This window comes from Ictidomys tridecemlineatus, chromosome 3 (assembly GCF_052094955.1).
Source record: "Ictidomys tridecemlineatus isolate mIctTri1 chromosome 3, mIctTri1.hap1, whole genome shotgun sequence".
NCBI lineage: Eukaryota > Metazoa > Chordata > Mammalia > Rodentia > Sciuridae > Ictidomys > Ictidomys tridecemlineatus.
In genome coordinates, this window is record NC_135479.1 from 209,222,813 (window position 1) to 209,239,442 (window position 16,630).

Below are 16,630 nucleotides of genomic sequence, written 5' to 3' on the forward strand. Positions count from 1 at the left end.
TGGGGATTGAACCCAGGGGTGCCTAACCATTGAGCTACATCCCCAGCCCTTTTTATTTTTATTTTGAGTCAGGGTTACTTAGAGCCTCCTTAAATTGCTGAGGCTGGCTTTGAACTTGTGATTCTCCTGCCTTAGCTTCCCAAGTTGCTAGAATTATAGGAATGCACCCCAAGGCCCAGCTGGAAGGGAAGTCTATGGCACATACTTGCTCAGTCCCAGACTCTGGAGTAATCCTGCCTGGGTTTATTGCCCACCCTGATTTTTCTGGGTAACCTTGAAATAAAGATTTAACTTTTCAAATAGATTTTCTTGCCTGTAATACATGGGTAATACTACTGTCTCCCTTCTATGCTTATTGTGAGGACTGAGTGAATTAATATCCCTAAACCACAGTCCCTGGCACACAATAAATAAATGCTCCGTAAATGTTAAAGTTATTGTTATTAGAATAGCTATTATTGGTGCAATAGGCAAGTTATTCACTGTCTCCCATTATCCGATCTATAAAATAAAATGAACTAAGAACAATATTCAAGATCTCCTGACCATGGGGTCAGAGGAGATCTCCTCTGGCTATGATTTCTGGTTTTTCTGATATCACTTGGTCCATTTTTCTTTCACACAGCACTGTATATGATCAGACACTAGGTTACTAATAGGAGTTTCTTCCATTTTCCTGTAGGCCCAATCAGAAGAGTGATCTCATTGTAGTGATAAACTCGGGAACCATCTTAGACACAACTGTGGGTGCTGTTTTTGGTGTCCTATGGCTGCTATTCCAAATTAGAAAAAAATTGGTCACTTAAATCAACAGAACTCTATTCTCTCACAGTTCAGGAAATTTGAAGTCCAAAATCAAGGCATCTGCAGGGTGCTATCTTCTGAAGGCTCCAGGGAGAATCAGCACCAGCTGCTCCTAGCTTCTGGTGGTCTCTGGCGATCCTCCAGACTCCCGGGCTCACTCCAGCCTCTGCCTCTGTCTTCCCATTGCCTCTTCTCCACGTGTCTCTGTGTTTTGCATCTCCTGCGGCCTTTCTCTTACGTGGACACTTGTCACTGGATTTAGGATCCACCCTGTCTTAATGCACTTTGTGCTTCTGTAACAGAAGACCTGAAGCTGCCTAGTTCTAGTGTCTGGGGAGCCTGAGACAGGTTTGGCATCTGGTAAGGGCCCACTCTCCGCTTCCAAGAGGGAGAGTTTTTGCTTCATTCTCCAGGGGAAGGAACACTATTCCCCAAAAGGCAGAAAAATGGAAGAGAAAAGGACAAGTCACCCACTCCAGGAAGGCAATAAACCCACTATGAGAGTGGAGCCTTCACGGCCTACCTACTTCCTACAGGACCCACCTCCCAATACCATTCCATTGGCAATGAAATTTCCATGTGGATTTTGGAGGGGACAAAACTTTCAAACCATAACACACCCTAAATCCAGAATGCTCTCCTCTTGAGATCCCTAAATGAACTGCATCTGCAAAGGCCCTTTTTCTGGATAAAGTCACATTCACAGGTTCCAATGGCTAGGACTTGGACATATCTTTTGGAGGCCACTGTTCAACTCACTGCAGGTGGAATGCCATCCCATGTGCCTTCAGAACATCCTGATGTGAGATGTTACTAACCAAGTGCCACCTGGGGTAAAATTTTCTGCTTCCCATACTCTCTCACATTGGTTGTTAGCTGACAGTGTATCATTAAATTGGACAACTGCAAAATACTTCTTCATTTTATTCTGAAGCTATGGTCACATCTATATCTCTCTAACCCACGCTATATGTCAGAGGCAGTTCCAGCTCAGGACATAGCCACAAAGGAAGCAGACAAAGCTCTGTCCTTGTGGAGTTGACATCTTACTGGGAGAGACAGAAAATAAATGAAATGGGCTGGGGTTGTGGCTCAGCGGTAGAGCATTCACCTAGCATGTGCTAGGCACTGAGTTCAATCCTGAGCACCACTTAAAATATATAAATAAATAAATAGAAATAAAAGTATAAAATATAAGTGATCAGGTAAGAAAGAGTACGTTAAATGTGATAGTTTCAGACGTGGAAAATACAGTTTGTTAAATATGATGAAGAGGGAGGCGTGATGGCACATGCCTATAAACCTAGCGGCTCAGGAAGCTGAGGCAGGGGGCTCTTGAATTCAAAGCCAGCCTCAAACGCATAGCAAAGCCCTAAGCAACTTAGGGAGGCCCTCTCTCGAAATATAAAAAAGAGCTGTGGCTGTGGCTCAGTGGTTAAGCTGAGTCCAATTCCTGGTACCAAAAATAAATAAGATGAAGAAAAAAAGCAGGAAAGGAAGGCAAGGCATGCTGAGGAGTGTGTGTGTGTGTGCGCGCGCGGGCACGTGTGTGTAGAGGTGAAGGTGCTTTAACGGGTGTCATGGAACATGGAAGGTGTCATCCCCAGAGGGCATTTGAGTAAAGACAAAGGAGATGAGGAGATAAGACTGGAATGTCTGGAGGGCTTCAGGCAGAGGCCCCACGGCAAGTGTGCAGGGTGCTCCTGGCCCAGGGACTCAAGGGGAGGCAGGCAGAGTGCGAGGTGAGATTGGAGAGGTAAAGGACAGGGTGGAGAGGACATGAGGAGGGTCCCGCAGCCAGGGCTATGGTCCTGGCTTTAACTCAGAGTATCTGAAGATGGTTCCAGCTTCCAGTCATCCGGTGAGCTAGGACATCTGCCCTCAAAGGGAAAAGATGGAATAGAAACCTTCACAATTTCCCTTTGCAACGTGAATATGAATTTCATGCTAATTTTTTTTTCAAAAGCCAACTCAAGCCTTAACATAAAAATTTAAAACCAAATATATTTCATTCAACAATACTACTTCTGAGTATATACTCACAAGAACTGAAAGCAGGTCATTGTATAAATACTGTTCATAGCAGTGCTGAGGCTCAGTCAACGGTACCCCCAACCATGGCACTTTGGCACACTGAGTACTTTGACCTAAAGGAGACAGGGAGGTCCAGAGGCAGCCTGGGGGGCAAAGTGTTTCTCTGACCTTCTGCCCTCCTTCCTCCTGCTCCCCTCCATTCCTCAAAGAGCTGGCCTTAAAGACATTCTCTGCCTACCTCGTCTGATGGTAGGTCCCAAGACCCTCCTTCCAGAGGGACACTGCCCCATACGTGGGAGGAAGGAATGCCGGCCAGAGCACTCACAAAGAATCTGAACAGACAGGCCTTGCTGGGTTCCCCCTCTCAGTCTAGACCAGTTGCCCTTCTATGCAGCTGTCCACACTTCATCCAGCCTAAGCATAAAATCTGTCCCATCTCCTTGGGTCCTCAGGTCATTGTGTCGGAAGCCTCCTGTGTCATATAAAACTCTGATTAAATAAATCTGCTATGCTTTTCTCTTGTTAGGTGTCTTTTTGAAGGACCATTGGCTGGATGAGCCAATGATGAGGACAGGTACCACCTTTTGTGAACCTATAGCAGGATTACTCAGTCTCCAAAAGGCGAAGTCATCCAAATGTCCATCTACAGAGAACTGGATAAACAAAATGTAGATTTCATGATGTACCTACAATCGCATAGTACTCAGCCTTAAAAAGGAAAAGAATTCTAACATGTTGCAGTGTGGATGGATTTCAAGGACAGCGTGCTAGGTGAAATAAGTTAGCCACAAAAAGAAAAACACACGTGATTCCACCTACATGAGCGATGCACTTAGACCCAGAGTCAACTAAAGCAGAGACACAGAAAGAAAGGTGGCTGCGGGGCTTGGTGGGAAGGGGAGATGCCAAGGCGTTGTTTAGGAGTTTGGGTTTTAGATGAAGCGTGCGAGGGATGGAGGTTACTGTTGGTTGTACAATGTGAATGTGTCCAGTGCCACTGAACTGTACACTCATAATGGTTAGGATAGTAAATTTTAAACTATATTTTTTTTCACAATTTTCAGAAATGAAAATATGTAAATAAAAATTAAACATCAAAACAAACGTTCCTCTTTTGCCCATGGAACATACTTTTTTTTTTATTCTTAAAGAATCTTGGGCCAGTGATATAGTGCAATGGTAGAATATTTGCCTCACACACATTAGGCCCTGGTGTGAATCCCCAGCACCACAAAATCTTTTAGAAAGTAACAACATCAAGAGCAATAATAACATCTTGTAGCTTCCAAACCCCTATCCAGAGCCGCACAACACTCCTTGGAGTGGATAACAGGAAATACAGCCTCACTAAACAGAAGGAAAGGAAATTCTCATTTCCCTGCTTGCCTTCAACACTGTTTATGTAAAAATATTCTGCCCTCTTAGATGTTTTGACTTTTGGTATCCTCCTCCTAGGCCACCGGAAACCCTCAGGGTTAAGTCTCTATTCTTTGTTTCTAAACTGCCACTGAAAGTCAGCATATGAAAAAGGATTTTCAATTAAAGACAGTTCAGCAAGAGATAGAATCTCCGTTTAATTATTTCCTCATCGCTGCCCAGGCAGAGATTCACTGCAAGTTCTGCCTGTTTCCCAGCTTATAAATCAGGGGCCTAATGAAGTTTCTTAACATGTCTATCCCTTCCCCCAAATCATTCCTCTATTCTAAAGATGTGCATGGATTCAAAACAGTAATTCTGTTTGGTGATGCAAAGTCAACCATCTCAACAACCTTTTCTTTCTATTACTGTATTTTATTCATTTCTTGTTTGCTTTGTGGTGCTAGAAATGCAACCCAGGGCAAGCACTCTACCACCCAGCTAACCCCCCCACCCCCAGCTGCCTTTTCTTGTATTTTAATTCCTCTATCTGCAGTAAAACTTTCTAAAAAACTCATTTTATCTTACAATAAATTTATTTTTTCATTAAAACATAATTTTAGATTTTAATTATGACTTCTGTAGTTACATTCTACATCCTTAGAGAACAGATTATCCACAGAAATTATTTGGAACTCTTCTAAGAAAATTTGTCTATTCTCCCTATTTTTTCATTGTGATTAGATCCATCTCATTCCTATTTCAAAATACAATTTTAGTATTGACGTTGGACACAGGTGGACATTTGTAAGACTCACAAAATACGTTATCAAACTTTCTCAGAAAGCTGTTTACCCTATCCCCAGCTGCCTGCAAGACCTGGCTGTCCCGTTAAAACAGCCCCTTCCTTCAGTGCAATGTGGCTTACGGTTCTTTGCCTTCTTCCACCCTTCTCCTCTATGATCGAGGTCTTTTTAATCATTTGTATGAAGTTACTCGTCAACACCCCCCCCATTACTGTTTGCCTTTAGGATCATCATTGTCGAAATCTTAAAGAAAAATTGTGTAAACATTTTAATCCCTTAAAGAGATTTTTTTAATCCATAAATTTAAATTATGCCAACTAGGTTCCAGCTCTGCCACGCAGCCTCATGGGCGCACTGCGGAGCGGTTCCCGGTGCAGCAAGGAGCCCGGGAGTCCCGCACTCGCGCTCTCCCGCGCCGACAGTGTGGAGTGGCAAGGCACTTAGGAAGGAGCGGTCCTCCATCCAACCTTCACCCTGCGCGGGCCGTGGTGGCTGTCACTGCGGCGCGCGCGCGCGCCCCTGGGAATGTCCCCAGGTTCGCTCCCCGGGGTCCCGAGCTGGCGCTGTGTCCGCACGCGGAGGCACCTCTGGGCCCAGCCCGGGGCTCATCGGAGAAAAATCCCACCGACCTCCCCAACAAGTCCCATAGGAAAGCCACTTTATTTTCCAAGGCTCCCAACGTTAGGAAGGCTGCTCTGATGGGACATCCTCATCCTGCTGGGTCTCCTCTGCGGCTCTCGGTCACCTGGGAGCGTGGCGCGCCCTCCCTGGGCCGCAGGTTCGAGCACCCACGTCTGGGCGTCCTAGACATCCACGATTCAGCACTGAGGACAGGGCAGGTTCACGCGGGTCCCCAGGGTTCTACAGCTGTCCCCCAACCCCGCCGCCGCCTTCAAAGGGTGGAACTGAGATTCTCGGGAAATCTAGGGGCTAGATGCTCGCGGGTCAGAACCCGAGGGCCTCTGGGGACCCCTGAAAGGCGAAGCAGGGACCCTTCTCTTCTCGCACCTGGCGGGAACCCCCAGCCCGGCAAGCGCCTGTCACCCCCAGTCCCGGAGGGGGCGCGCCCGGTGGAAGCGTTAGCCTTGCCCTCCCTCTCCCGGCTTCCCGTGTCACTTCCCGCCGCACGGTCCCCTCCCTGAGCTTCCTCGCCCCCGCCCCGCCCCTAGAGCCCCCTCCCCGGTTTTCCTTTGTCCCCTCCCCACCTTTGCCCTGGGCTTCCCGAATCCCCTGCTTGACCCACACCCTGCCGCCACCACTTGACCACTAGGCGCCCCCCGCCTTGAGCTTTTCTTGTCCCCACCCCGTCCTTGCTTCCTCTGTCCCTTCGCGGGACTTCTGCCGTCTCCTTTCTCCCCTCTCCGAGATTTCCCTTGTCCTATCCCCGCCCCGCCCCCGTTTTTAAACCTGGCGCGAAGGGCGCGAGTAGGTGAGTGCGCTCGTCCAGGCGGATCGACGCGGTCCTGTCGCTGGCGCCGCTGGAGGGCGCGAGCTCCGCCTGCACCATGAGACCCGAGCCGGCTGCCGGAGCCTGGGAGGGGCCGGGGCGCGTCTGTCACTGTCCTGGGAACGATTCCCGGAGGCCGTCGTCGCCACACGGGCCCGAGAGGTGAGAGTGTCCCGCGACCCGGGTGGACGCGTGGAGAGGCACGAGCCTCATTTAAACTCCGAGAGCAGCAAACTGAATGCTCTGGCGTCGCTGAGCCCCCCAACCCCCTGCCCGCGCGGAGTCCCCGGGCTCGACGGTGACGCTGAGCAAGATCTTTAGCCGGAGACCTAGAGGGCTACAACGCTCTGTGGGTCCCAAGGCACAATTCTGAAGTACAGAGGCCCAGAAGGTACCTGGCCAGGAAATGGACCTACTTTTGCGTTCCTAGAAGATCTATAAGTCACTGAGCTGGGAAATACTGACGTCTTGGGTCCCTAAACGAACTTTGCAAAGGGATCCCCTGCACTTTGGCTGTCACAAGGTGATAAAGTCTTTGTTTTCCCTGTGCCCAGGGCTTAGCGTTGGCCATCCTTGGGCACCAGCCCTTTTTAAAGTAATAACATTTAAGGAAATCAGATCAGCTGGGGAAGTAGGAATGGGGTTGGGTAGGCCAGGCAGCCTGAGTGGAGAAACAGATCTCCTTTGTGTCATTCTAGAACTCTGTAGAACCAACTCTGAGAATCAAGATCCTTCAATGAGGAGGTGCAGTTGAAACTAGTGACAAAGTGGCCAGCTATAGTGGGGAAAATCCTGAGCTAACGAATCCAGCCAGGATTAACTGAGTCAGAAATCCTTCAACTCATGTGTTTCCTTTACTTTCCCAGAGTCTAACTGAAGGCAGAAAACTGAGAAATACACAGGAGAGAAACACATAAGTAGCACTGATCCAACCCTAGGCTGACCCAGACACTAGATAATAACTCTCATGGTATTTAAAGGACAGCCGAATCCCCAGCACTGGGGGCCTGGAGCCTGGGATTCATTCTCTCCTTGTACTTGCTTTCCAGTTCTAGCCCAACACCATGGAGACCCTGGACACTGACTCCAGCAGATGCAGAACTGACCAGAACTGGAAGCCTGGTAAGGTTAAGTGTGGATGTTCTAAGTAATCAGTCCAGGCAGAAAGTGGCACCTTCTCTAAAATGAAAGGACCTCCAACGGTCTCCTCCTCTGCCCCTCCCTTGGTCATCTAACCTAGAGATGCCTCAAGGGCTGGGAATTGGAGTCTGTGTGAGTCAGGTGTTAACCAGACCTGAGTTACATACAGATCGGGCTCTTGGTTGCTTATCCTTTCTTGAAAAGCAAAGCCCTTATGGCACATCAGTTTCTTGGGAATTAAAAGGTATTTCTTCCATGTTTGGGTTTCTGCAAATCTGGAGGTAGGAAGGGGAGGGGAGAAGGCTGCCACCATAGAGAAAAATTGAGTGTCATACCATTAATGCATTATTTGCCACAGAGCAAATAAGGACAGAGCTTCAAATGGAGTGTCCAGAAGGTGCAGCTAAAAGCCCCCACCCGCCGTCTGGCCCTTTCTGAAGTACTTTCCACCCAGTCTACAAGCACTCCTGGGATAACTCATGTTGTCAGAGCAAATACACTCAACAGAGGGGCTTTGTGAACAAAGATTAATTGCCACTACTATTTTTTTTTTTTGTTAGCCTGGTAACTAAATTGCTTTTATTCTTATTGAAGTAATGACTTCCTTTCATTTGCTATATTTTAAAATGTAACTTGATGGTTTGCTTATTTATTTATTTATTTATTTTTGGTGCTGGGGATTCAACCCAGGGCCTTGTGCTTGTGCTTGCTAGGCGAGCACTCTCTAGGCCACACACTGGGCCCTAATTGGATGGCTTTTAAAACATTGTAAGAGTTAATCTGGCTAGGAAGAACTGTGTATTTGATTTACATAACATATGTGGTATATGGCTTAATATTTAGTTATCTGTAGTCTGGTAAGAAAACTTGGGTGTGAGAAAATAGACCTTCACCATATTTTAATATTTAGTCTACTTTATTTAACTAATCTGAATACTAGAAGTTTTAATTCAGTTATTATTAATTAAAGAATCAAGCAAATAAAATCTATATCAAATTAATAAGTGGTATAATTTTTAAGCCTATTTTTTAAATACTGAGAATTAACCACTGAGCCACATCTTCCAGCCATTTATTTTATTTTATTTTTATTTTGAGACAGGGCCTCACTAAGTTGCTGAGACTAACTTTGAACTCACTATCTACCTGCCCCAGCCTCCTGACTTGCTGGGATTACAGGTGGGAGCGACTACACCCAGCTAGCCTAAATTATTCTCTTTTTTTAAAAAAAAATATATATTATTTTTAGTTGTAGATGGACACAATACCTCTATTTTTATTTATTTATTTTTATGTGGTGCTGAGGATTACTAAATTATTCTTAAATGCAATATCTAATGATGGAAAATAGTTCCTTCTTTTGCCTTCAAACAAGTTTTTTAAAGTAGTATTTTAAAGGAGAGAAAATATGTTTATAATTACATTCAGTTTCCTTTTAAATGAAATATATGTGTACCATATTTGTTGTTTGCAAGAATAAAATAAAAATATAATAGCACACAGGATTACAGGTGGCTCACACCTGTAATCCCAGCAATCCTCCCAACTCAGGAGGCTGAGGCAGGAGGATTGCAAGTTCAAGGCCAGCCTCAGTAATTTTTTAATACTCTTTCTTAAAATTTAAAAAAAAAAAAAAGGACTGGAAACATAGGTCAGTAGTAAAACGCAACTGGGTTCAATCTCCCGTACCAAAAAAAGTAAAATTAATTTTTAAAAAATACTGTAGCACATTGCCTAATGGCAGTAGGTCCCCCTCCCCTTTGTGACGAAAGTAAAGACTACCTTGCAGAGAAATGTTCAGCCGCAGCAACTCTAATTGACTGTCACACTGGATGAAGCAGTTCGTCCTTGGATCTGGATGGAGGTGGAAGAAGTTCCTTGGGCTGTAGACTTTGCCGGCTACAAAGTTCCCCCACCTCCACCCCCACCACCCTCGCTGAGCCCTTTGCAGATCTCAATTGGTGAGGAGCAGAAAGGACTGACAGAACATCAGGACCCACCGAGACCTAGGTTCAGGGTACCCGCTGCTCATCTGAGGGGCCCTGCGGGGAGCGTTAGGGGAACAGTTCTTGTCAATGGCTCCTCTGCGGACAACGCAGGAGAACTCCTGGGCTCTGGGCCCTGTTTAGTATGTCTGGGAGTGGAAGGGGCCGGGAGCCTGGGGTGAGGCCGGTTGATCTAAGGCCAAGCTGCCCGCATGGAGGGAGATCCACATTAGAATAAAATCTGGATTTGAGGGAAGGCCTCAAGGACTTGTGCCTTTAGCAGTGGAGTTGCCCTCACGTGGTGGCCGTAGGGCTCCTACCTCAGACCATGTGGACAGTGAAAGACAGTCTAAAGGTTTAAAAATGTTTTCGGTGCTGGGATGGAATCCAGGGCCTTCCCTATGCTAAGCAGGTGCTTTACACTGGGCTGCACCGGCCTCCCCCAGCTAATCTCTTCTTGACCTCTATTGCTTTTCCTTCCTGGCCACTTGCCCACACTGCCCGGGAGGTGATTTCTGGGAGATGTCAGAGGTGGTTCCTTGAAAGGATCCTATCTTCCAGGCTCGCCACACTTCGCTTTAGCTGGTCGGAGGCTCATGTCACTATCCCAAAGTCTCTGCTGGAATCCACTGTCTGGATTTTCAGAAAACACCCATACCTTAAACACACTGTTTAGCTTGTGTACATTTCTGTTCCCATTAATTATCAACATGGGAATACTGAGTCTCTTCCCTCAGTGAGAAAGGATCTTGAATAAAATCTTTTGGAAAATAATCAGAATATTTTAACACTAGTATTTTAAAAGCTGTGTATGTTTGTGGGGCACAGTTCTTAAATTTTATGTAGGTACATTGTACATTTCAGAGTCTAGTCAGAATCAGATTTTTTAAGGGAGCTATCTGGAATGCTTTCCACTGTGCATCCAAGTTGCGTTGTTGTGTGTACCCTGTCTTGTCCCAGGGCATGGAGTTCTGCTCAGCAGGACAGGATTGCTTGTAGTGTGCCTGGTTGATTAGGTATAATTTATAATCACCACACAGCTTAACACAGAAGTAATTTCCTGTAGCCTCCAAAGCATGCATAAGATTTTATTCCACAAAGCTTTACTTTTCTTCCCTCAGCTAATCACAGTTTATTATAAAAATAGGACTGGATAAACTGTAATGTCTTCAGAGGTATCCAGCAGCCCAGTTTCCTCACATATCTACACACACACACACACACACACACACACACACACACCAAGGTTCCACAGGAAGGAATGGCATGAAAATTGACAGTTTCAAAATCCTCAAAGTCCTTCTTTGCAATGCCAGAGCAGTTTTTCCCGTTCCTAATCCGATTATCACTGATATTGTTGGAGTCCAAAAACTTGGGGTTTCTGATTTACCACTCTTCAGCCCATTTTCAAATCATCCCAGACTGCCTCACTTTTCAAAAGTGACTAAGCTTTCAGAGACCTGAGATCACATGGTGACTCCTGGCCCTTTAGACCTTTGGATAACCTGGCTATGTGTCAGGGCAAATCCACTTGGGTCCAGCACCATCAGGAGTTTGGTTAGAAGGGGTGCCACCTTGGACGGGCAGAGTGGACCATCACGTCACTTCCTGGTCAGCAGTCAGCATGGACTTGCCTGGCTCTCTGCATGTCTGTTGTTCATTAACATTGTCCTTAGTTGCCTTGTCTCAGATGAGCTTCCCTCTCTGCAGTTTCTGATATGCAGGTGATCACAGGCCCTTTGCATGGTGCTAAGGGCCTGTGGTGTTCTCCAGTCAGCTTTCCCTCTCTCCCCCTGGCTGTTAACTTCTGTTCAAATCTTTACCATCTCCTACCCAGACTGGTGCCTCCACGCCCTTACTTCAAACCATCCCATGCACAGCTCTCAGCGGCCATCATTATCCTTAAAATACAAATTTGATTGTTGAGCTCCCCAGCTCAAAAAATCAGTCTGCAGGACCAAACCCAAAGTTAATAGTGGGTTTTAAAAGAGTCTAGGATCAGGACTCAGCCTCGCATCAGACCCCTGTGACAATCACAAATGTCTCATTCATTTCACACAGGGCTCTCCCATCTGAGTCCTCTATCTTCCTGTCTCTCTGACTACGATGCTCCACTCTGCCAGGAGTATCTCAGAATTCTCACCTATGTGCCAAGGATATCCCTGCTAGGCCCCAGAGCCCTTATCTGGTCCCTTTCCCTGTGTTGAATCAGGAATGTGTTGCAGTGGTTTGCGCTATACCATAGTTATTTGTATACACATGTATTTTTCTCCATTAGATTGCAAAACATCTGTGCTAAGATCCTGAGTCTGTCTTCTCCAAGGTTAGAAGCCCTTACAATGCCTGGGACATTGTGGTAGAAGGAACTATCTGATATTACTAAGATGTTTGAAATTGGTACTGACAGCAGACTACCTCTATTTTTCTTTAAAAACTTCAATGGCTCCTTAATTGTTTCTGTGTATGTATGTGTCTGTCTTTATAGTGTGAGCCTGGGGAGAAACAACAGACTTGGAGATCGAAGGGGGCCTTTGGGTTTCAGCATCCTGTCAGGTAATATAGACTTCACAGTAAGAAATGTATCATTTTCTTTTAACATAAGCATTAATACACATTAGTATCTTTAACTGTGTACACTCCAAAGAAGTAGAAAGGAATTCAATATATTATCCAGTATTATTTAGTTTTCTTATTCAAGGAATCTCAAGGATATTTTGTTAGATTTCTGGAATCTATTCACATATTCATTCATTGACTTATTGCTTCATTTGCAAGGCAGAATTGACCTCTCTCTGTTCTTTATGCTTCCTGTCACATATTATGCTTTGCATTAAATTTAATTATATATGAATTATATATGCATAGGTAGTTATTTGCATAGACGTTGAAGTACATTTCATTTCTGTCCTGGTATATAAGCTAATATATTGTCTAGTGCAAAGTAGATCTTCAAAATGTGTGCGTTGCATATGGGGGCAGATACTGGGTCCTGGGTGTGCATGTGACAGCATTTTCCTCCAGTAGCTCTTGGTTGTCTGTTCCTGGTCCTGGTCCTGGCTGTTTCCCACTTACATTTCATTCATTTTTAGGCAAGTGGCTCATGTTCTGGATTTTTATCTATCTGTCTCTCTCTTCCTCTCTTAGCCTTTCTCTCTCCATCTCTCACTTCCTTCATCAGAGAAGACCAACCCTATTCTTCCAGCCATCCTCAGGGTGCTTTTGCCCCGGTTACCCTGGAAGGCTGGAAAACTTCAATATGACCCAAAGACACTCTTTTCTAGAGGTGAACCTGAGAGCCCATCAGACTGGTTAGTGTGGTTTTAGAAGAGGAAATGTTTCCTTTGACGGGGAGGTACCAGGGATTGAACTCAGAGTCACATCCCCAGCCCATTTTGTATTTTATTTAGAGACAGGGTCTCACTGAGTTGTTTAGCGCCTCACTTTTGCTAAGGCTTTGTTTGAAATCAGGATCCTCCTGCCTCAGTCTCCTGAGCCGCTAGGATTACAGGATGTAAAGGACACTTAGAAACATTCCTTCTCACTGGGTGTGGTGGCACAGAAGGAATGTTTCTAAGTGTCCTTTACATCCATGGTTTTCAATCCTCATAGAATCCCTGGAGAAGTTTTTGAAAATCCAGTTGCTTGGATGGCTCCCCACATGCTGATGCACCTGTGCTAGGGAGAGGCCCAGCATTTGCATTTTTACAGGCTCTCCAGCTGATCCTAGTGTGCAGCTGGGGTTGAGAGTCACACCCTACTGCGCAAGGATCACTTTACCATATCCCAGGCCTGCAATCATGGGTGCTGCTGGGACTCCCAGATTTTTGATTTGCTGAAAATGCTGTGAGTTGTAATGCATGAGCTGCATCAGTATAACTGTGTGTTTCAAACTGGATATACAATTATTTCATTTTATTTTAGACTTTTATTATAGAAAATTTCAAACAGCCAGGCACAGTAGTGAACATCTATAATCCCAGCAACTCAGGAGGCTGAAACAAGTTCCAGGTTAACCTGGGTGTTATAGGGAGACTCAGTCTCAAAATTTAAAAGAGGGGCTGGAGATGTAGCTCAGTGGTAAGACACCTCGGGGTTCAATCCCCAATACAAAAAAAAAAAATTTTTTTTTTAAACACACACAGAAATGGCAGAAGACCCATGCACCCATCTCCAGCCTTCATAATTTTTATCAACATTCTTCTAACCTGATCACATTACCAACTCTCCAAACTATTTATGTTGTTGTTGACATATTTTAAAGCAAACCTGGATATCCTACAAATTCACCTGCAAATACTTCAGGATAAACACCTAATTTTTAATATGCCCCCAAACTGAACTCTGCTTATATTCTGTCCTAGAAGTACAGACCATATGCGCCCTCTCTGTTGCACAGTCTCTTAGCTCAGGACTGTGGACACTTTGGGCTAGATAATCCCATGTTCTGGGGCTGTCCAGGGCTTTATGGGATCTTTAATAGTATTCCTGGCCTCTGCCCATTAAATATAAGTAGCTTTCTTTTTTTCAGTTGTGATAACCAAAAATGCCCCCAGATATTGTCAGACATGCCCTGGAGGTCGAGAACCACTGGTCTATTGGAAATTTTAAAAGTTAAGTTGTTATGTTTTTTCTTTTCTTTTTTTCTTTTTGGCAGTACTAGAGATAGAACCCAGGGGCTCTTTATCCCTGAGCCACATCGCCAGAATGTTTTTTTTTTGTTTTTAATTGTTGAGACAGGCTTTCACTAGGTTGCCCAGGCTGTCCTTGAACTTGCAATGCTCCTGGCTCAGCCTCTCCAGGTGCTGGGATCACAGGTGTGCACCATGCCCTATGTTATATGGCACGCCATGCCTTTGCTCTTCTGTCTAGAAGGGGATGTTGAAATCAGCAGGAAGCAGTCAAGACCCTTCCTGAGAAGTTTGCAGAAAACCAAGCATGAAACTTAATAAATGAGAAGTACAAGGACAAGAGATTATGGGGGATATTTAAAATGTGTATAACTTGAATCCCAAATCCCACAATACCTGGAATCAATTTTTATATATTCAAGCTTTTTTTTTTCTCTCTTTTTTCCCCCTAAGCACATCTTTTCTATTTTGTCTGAGCCAGGGATCCACCCCTCCAGGTTCTCTTACAGTAACATTTGGAAAATTAGCTGCTTCCATGGATCAGAATTTCAGAGTAAAGTTTCCTCCAGAGCCCAGAGGGTTCCATTTTCCATGCTCAAAAGATGGGGGTGGAATGGGGCCTGGGTCCTAAATGGGACATCATTATCCCAGAGGACTCAAGTTGTCCATTTAATCGGAGTGGGCCTATTCATTCTGGAATCCAGTGTTTTCAGTAGCGTATTCCCTTTGTTGAAGTGCACCTTTTCAGGTCTAAAAATTGATTTGCTCATTCAGAGTTCTGATCTAGTGTGGGGTTTATTACCAAGTCCCCTATCTAGGGGGCCACAGTTTCATGTTCTACTAACTTAAAACCCACTGTATGTAGGGAAGGCAAAATCAGACAGGAAGATGGGGGAGTTAGCCGCTTCTGGGGAAAAGAGGCTTGGTAGTGTAGGCCAGTTTTCAGGTTGATTAATGATGTATTTGTTTCTTAAATATTAGACTTTATTTACCCATTTCAAAGCGTCAAGAATACCTGCAGAGTTCCGGGGAGAAGGTGCTGGCCAGTTTCCCAGTGCAAGCCACCCTTCATTTCTACAACGATGAGTCTGAGCTGGATTCAGATGAGGAAGAGCAAGGGGAGGAAACGCAGACCTACCATCTTCAGTGCCAGGAGTCAGAAGGTCACCAGGAAAATGGCCCAGGGGGACAGGGCAGAGGCGGGCTGGTAAACCCATCTAGAGAAGGGGATGGTCTAAGGGGTGGCCTCTGTGGTAAGGGTCAGCTCCCTCGTGGTGACCCTCCTGTGGGCAGTGAGTGCATCTCATCCAAATGAATTGGGTCTCTCCCGTGTCTGCCCCACTGTTCCCTGGGGCTGCTGCAAGACCCCTACTTGTGTCCTAGAGACAGCCCCGGCAGGACATGACATCTTCCACTGGGTATTCAGAGGCTGGGGACTGCGTGCGCTGCCTCTGATTAGCAGGCTGAGAACGCAGCTTTTACTTTTTCTTCTCCTGGTGATTCTTTTTTGGTGCACGCACGCAGACCTTTTCAGAAAAGGTGCCAGGACAAAGAGGTCTGTGTCCACACAGGGTGTTATCAGGAAAGGCCCGCTTTCAAAGCTCACTCAGCGTCATCACGCTCCTCATCAGATTACAAGTGATTCCTATTAATAGACTGTCACCCATGCTTGCCTCTCACTTAAACGGAGTCATAATGCAGCTATTTTTGCTTTTGCAAAAATAATTTAAATATTAAATCCCAATTTTAACTCATTGTCCAACGTTGATTTGGTTGCTCAGTAGCATTCTGAAAACATTTTTTTCTCATGACAAAAAAATCAAAACACTAAATAATTTACACATGAGTAGCAATAAAGAAGATATGAATTTCTCTGGAACAAGATAAAAATGTATGTGATACTTATATAAGGGTGGTGTGTATGAATATATAGGTTGTAGAGGGTTAACATTTTTACTTGGTAACTACTTTAAGCTTGTTACTTGAATGAAATAACATTTTCCAATTAAAGTATCTGGTATAAAATCATTTTGTATTTTACTTTTTGTTGATCAAAAGTGATTCCTTGAGGTTTTTTACTTAATTATCCTACTTATAGTTGTCTTCCTGTGTATAGTATATTACATAAATTTCTACTTAACATAAATATTTTAAAAGAATATATCACAATCATCTGTTTTGGCTAAGATGTTCTTAGACTTAGTTTCTGTGTTAAAGTTTTTCAGGATTCTTTTATATTCAACATTTCTAACATTATATTATTTTTCAGAATGTAGAAAAAAATTATAGGAAAGAAAACAAAATGGGCCTACAAACTCACTGCCCGAACAACCTATTAATATTTTTAAAAAGGGGAAGTTTGCGCAAATATTTTAACAATCTAAAGAGTATAGAAAAATAAACATTGTAAAGTAAAAGTCATCCTTCTGT

The 16,630-nt window shown here is 44.7% G+C and overlaps 1 protein-coding gene and 1 long non-coding RNA gene across 2 annotated transcripts; one reads left to right on the forward strand and one right to left on the reverse strand.

The window, feature by feature from the left end:
• Nucleotides 1–5,255: 5,255 nt before the first annotated feature.
• LOC144376491 (uncharacterized) lies at nt 5,256–6,515 on the reverse strand. Its single transcript, XR_013437029.1, has 2 exons — nt 6,408–6,515; nt 5,256–5,803 (listed from the first exon to the last, which is right to left on the reverse strand). It is a non-coding gene; the product is annotated as an uncharacterized LOC144376491 (long non-coding RNA).
• On the forward strand, nt 6,475–16,228 carry Ripply3 (ripply transcriptional repressor 3). The gene is made up of 4 exons (XM_078044642.1): nt 6,475–6,609; nt 7,497–7,569; nt 12,058–12,125; nt 15,182–16,228. Exons 1-4 carry the CDS (start codon nt 6,506–6,508, stop codon nt 15,513–15,515), a joined length of 579 nt encoding a protein of 192 aa, XP_077900768.1. The 5' UTR covers nt 6,475–6,505; the 3' UTR covers nt 15,516–16,228.
• Nucleotides 16,229–16,630: the final 402 nt, after the last annotated feature.